This window comes from Phytophthora parasitica, assembly GCF_000247585.1.
Source record: "Phytophthora parasitica INRA-310 unplaced genomic scaffold supercont2.88, whole genome shotgun sequence".
Classification (NCBI taxonomy): Eukaryota; Oomycota; class Peronosporomycetes; order Peronosporales; family Peronosporaceae; genus Phytophthora; species Phytophthora nicotianae.
This window is the reverse complement of record NW_008649074.1, coordinates 162,711-167,231: the sequence shown is the minus strand read 5'-3', so window position 1 is coordinate 167,231 and position 4,521 is coordinate 162,711. Positions and strand designations below refer to the sequence as shown.

General features: G+C 51.4%; 2 protein-coding genes across 4 annotated transcripts; one reads left to right on the top strand and one right to left on the bottom strand.

Moving 5' to 3' along the window:
• Nucleotides 1-1,215, bottom strand: PPTG_18498 (hypothetical protein). Of its 3 annotated transcripts, XM_008916735.1 has the most exons (5): nt 976-1,215; nt 811-885; nt 662-731; nt 408-600; nt 1-344 (listed from the first exon to the last, which is right to left on the bottom strand). In XM_008916735.1, exons 1-5 carry the CDS (start codon nt 1,192-1,194, stop codon nt 23-25), a joined length of 879 nt encoding a protein of 292 aa, XP_008914983.1. In that variant the 5' UTR covers nt 1,195-1,215; the 3' UTR covers nt 1-22. The 3 variants fall into 3 exon arrangements, with proteins under 3 accessions (XP_008914983.1, XP_008914985.1, XP_008914984.1); XM_008916737.1 differs by having other exon boundaries at nt 408-731; XM_008916736.1 differs by having other exon boundaries at nt 408-885.
• A 647-nt stretch (nt 1,216-1,862) lies between these two features.
• On the top strand, nt 1,863-3,950 carry PPTG_18497 (hypothetical protein). The gene has a single exon (XM_008916734.1). It carries the CDS (start codon nt 2,482-2,484, stop codon nt 3,460-3,462), a length of 981 nt encoding a protein of 326 aa, XP_008914982.1. The 5' UTR covers nt 1,863-2,481; the 3' UTR covers nt 3,463-3,950.
• Nucleotides 3,951-4,521: the final 571 nt, after the last annotated feature.

Sequence of the window (4,521 nt, the reverse complement as noted above, 5' to 3'; positions counted from 1 at the left end):
TTTTTTTAACTTTGATCGCAGTCTAATCCATTTCCAGCCACAGGTCGTGAATGCACTGCTGCAGTTCCTCCAAGTCCCCCGCCGGCATACTTGAATTCTCGGCAAGTACAAGCGCGATCTCTGTGACGGTCTTAGCCTCATCCCAGCGATCTTGTGCTAGCAAGTTACCAGCGTAGTGGTAGTGGATCATGGCAGCCGTGGCGTTGAGATCAGCAAGAAGAGAGACGTCCGAGTCCGATACATCATCAGCTTCACCATCATCCAAAGTCGGTGCTTGGTCGCAGTGCTCTTCATACGCGCCAATGGCGTCTTCAAAGTACTTTGCAGCTTCCTCAGGCCGGCTACTGTTCATCAAAATGCAGTCAGCAATAAATAAAATAACGATCAGGCAGACAATTACAACGTACAGCTTTTCGTAGCACACTGCAAGGGCTCCAAAGGTAGTCACACGCATATATGCACCCCAAGCTGTTACTTCGGTCGAGATCGCCTCCAAAATCTCGAGGGCCTCTTCATAGTACTTGATGGCAGTCTCTCCGTCCTCCAGCTGGTCGTCGTATATCCGCGCGATGCCGAATGCCACCTCGAATACGTCAGCATCTGTGCCACCACACCAGATAAGGCACTTCTGACTGATTCGAAGTATGCAAGCAAGTTGTACCTTGCTGGCTGCGTTGCTTGAGGAGGTCGTAGAGTTCAAGCGACTGTTCCAGCTCCCGCTCATTGTCTCCCTATTCTCGCCACAATATTTTAGCCATTAATGAGCAACAATCGCGTCACCACAGCTCAGTTTCTAATAGTACGACGAACCTCTACGCGGCTCTGCTCGATCAACTCCAATATTTCGCTCACTCGAGGGTCAGACGCCGTCGGAACGCCGGCATCCTACAACAGCAACAACAATGCAATAAGATCAATTAATATTTGACATCTTTGAAATTTAACTTCAAGTTCATTGCATGTCGGTCGTCGTACCTTTGACAACGGATTGGGCTCAGTGTCTTTGCTTTTGTTGGTAGTTGTCGAGAATTCTCGGAACATTGCAATCCAGTCGCGACGCAGAGCATTAGGAGACAGTCGATGAGAGGGTACGTTCGTCAACACGGATGGGGTAGCGTGTCGATTGCTTCGCAGAGCAAAGGAAGCTGCGCGCGCAGCATGGAGCACGGCACAAGTCGCAGGTCGGAGGAGCATTGGATGGACGGACACCAAAAGGGAAAATGTGAATGTCGATCGAAGGTTGACGCAATTCAAGCAACATTCAACTTCAACCACCGGTAAAGCTGACCATCATCACGACAGGTTGATTGGATCACATACATAGCGCTTCATCGTTTCATGCTTGGACAGCGTAATTGGAAAATGGTGCAGGAACCGAATTGACAACGAGTTGACCAATGTAAGCTTCACAAGTATATTTAATCTACCCAAAATAGAGATTTTGACCCCCCCAAAAAAATTTTTTTTCTTTGATCTACCTATCGGTGAACGAGTTTTCCATAATATATCTCTTGTCGAAGAGAATCAATACAAGAAACTACACCAAGACTTTGTCTGGGAGCACCCATCGTCCGCGAGTGTACCGCCAACCGAGCCCGGTCCGCCTCACCGCATCGAAGTTGGTCAGCGGTGTTATTATAGTCAGCTGACTGAATGTCAGTCCAGCACATGCGCTCTTGTATTTGTTCATCAACGGACTCCATCGCGTCACAGTAACTGTTGTGGCATCGCTGCCCTGATCGGAGAAAACGGGTGGCCAGCGAACGATCGACGCAACCTGGCTGAAACATTTTCATGTCCCCTCGCGGCGGTGGATTGTTTCCTCACAGTACAGTACACGGCGTACACCTTTGCGTGGATCCTGCGGGCATCTCGACTCGTCCAGCTACTGCTTCCAACAATAAGCACCAAGGACTCGACAGGGCGGTGAGCAGCACGTCGGACCGTGCCTGGTCGTTTACGTTTTGCTACAGGTGACAAATCAACCAAGTCGTGACGCGTTTTCACCTTTACAAAGAAGCGTTTGGATTTTCGGTGGATGAGCTTCGGAGTTTGTTAACCACGCACTGCTTGCTCAAACAGGTACGATCACGCTGCGTCTGCAAGCGCTTGCGACTCTCTGGCAGTCGCATGTTTCGTGTGCGCTTTTTCGTCTCGTCTTGCCCGCAGAGAAGCGCTGCTCATTCGTTCGCGAAGGAGGGAGAAAGCCTCGACTCGAGTCACCCAGAACGGTGCGGTCTATCAATATCACAAAGCAAGCAGAAACGGCGAGACCAGATCACCTGCGAACGGCAGAGTAAAGACCCTGCGTGAGCGTTGCGAGCAACGGGTTTACGCCACGGTCTCTCCTCGCCGGTTGCAGCACCCCGAGATCGGCAGGTGCTGCTCATTTTGCCAATTGCGAACTCATCGCAACGGCAGCGCCTTTCGACCATCTGCTTATAGGACTCATCGGCACCACATCTCAGCAGCTCAATACTCATGCAAAGTATCACCAGCAGCGAAGACGACGCGCGTCTCCTGGTGACCGCCACCATGAGACCCGAGCAGCCGACGCCCTCCAAGAAGAAGCACTCCACCGACATCAAGAAGAAGAAAAACGGCAAAGTCCGAGCGCTCTCGACGGAGCGCAGCCGCCAGTGCCGGGAACGCCAGAAGCAGTACTCGGAGAACTTAGAGGCAGTCGTACGCGCGCTGCGCACCGAGGTGTACGACCTCGAGATCCTGCGTAACCTGCGCAGGGAGCAGTCCCTTCAGCTCCCCGGCTCCGTCTCCGGGTCACTCGCTAAGATCGTGCGTGAGTACATGACCGTATTCAGACACGGCATGCCGTCGCCGGCGGTGGAAGCCGCTACCGGTATCGCCGGAAAGAAGCGGGCACTCTCTGTGGCCTACCAGCCCACTCCCGACGCGCAGTGCGAGTTCCTCAACTGTATCATGGACCCGTACGTTGAGGTGTTCGACTGGTGTGGTCGCTTCGTGTTGGGCGCCAACACGCTGCTCAATGGCTGGACGGCTTGGGCGGCGTGGCACGACTCGCTCAGCTTCGAGCTCGTGGACATCGGCATCGTCGATACGGAGGACACGCTGGCCGTGACCACCAAGGCGAATCTTCGGGTGCGCGTCTCGCAGAAGACTATCGAAATGTTGTTCCCGCACATTTTGGGCAACCAACTACTGTGCAACAAGATGCTCGGTCAGGAGATCTGCTACCCGATACGTGACACATTCTTCTTCGCCTCCAACAAGCGGATCATCAAGTACATGTGCGATCTTGACTTTACGAACGCGCTGCTACCGGTCGCAGGCGACTACGAGACCGTGCTCTACCTCATGTCGCCGCCCAACCAGGCGTCGCTCAATGATCTCGCCGTGCGAACGTCTCCTGGAGACCTCTCCGAGAACTCACGGCTCGACGTCGAGTTTCTGCTGTCTGAGGACGACGGTCCGACAGACTCATAGGCTAAGAGAATGCCACGTTGGACACACAGCGTGCTTACAGCACCATGTACACAAAACTAGCAAGCAGTCAACGTTTTACTACTGTACTAAGTACGTACAACAATGTTCGGGGTGGTGGTGTTCGTTCGATCCGCATTGTCGAGGCCGAGCACTGGCCGAGATTCCCTTCTCGACCTGGCCGAGCAGCAGATCAAAAGTCACGCCTTTGCGATTCGATGACGTGACAAAGCACATTTCGTGCGTGCGCGGGCACCGCGTGACTGCCTGCATGCGTGCAAGGGCTGGCAAAGAATGGCTGGCAAAGGTCCTTTGCCAAAGGAGTCCTCCGACGGGAAACATCAAGTGTAGCGTGCCTCAACTCAGTTGAAATTCAACTGATTCGACTGACTTTGGAATCCCTCCCCGAACCGCACCGAAAATTGGACGTTTTATAAGTAACAATACCTTGTATGAGTGAAAAGTTATCAAAGCCATTTTTATTTCAGAAAACTTTCTTCATGCATGGCTTACAGGTGTACGAACGATTCAGCTACAACCTCCGATACTGCAGCAGTAGCTGGCAAACACGCGCTTATATATACTTTGCGCCTTTAATAAGCATCGCAGCCATAGCTTCATGCGGAAGGTAGACACTTGATGATATTGAGAACGACTTCCGATATCCCAGTGCGTGTCCTAACAACTGTATCTCCTAACACAGCATTGCTGATCTTGGAGAAATAGGAGTACGAAACAAACCTTAGACTATAGATTTCAGATGAGAAAAAATCATTTTATTACATGTTCAGAATTGGTGAAATTTTTGATGAGAGGGCATTTTCTTAGTATTAGAATTAACAGACTGTAAACCCATGAAAAGAAACATGTAGATGAATGTTCAGAATTCTCTATCCGTCCCGAAGTGAAAAAAATCACCTTTCCGAGATAAAGGAGATCTGCACATCTTCAGGCGGGCGAGATGAAGCAGATTGGTGAAATTGAGAGCGACCACAAAGACCGCATTGCGACGGTGCGGAGAAGAGCATCCGAGGCTCTACGGATGTAAACTCGTAATCAATG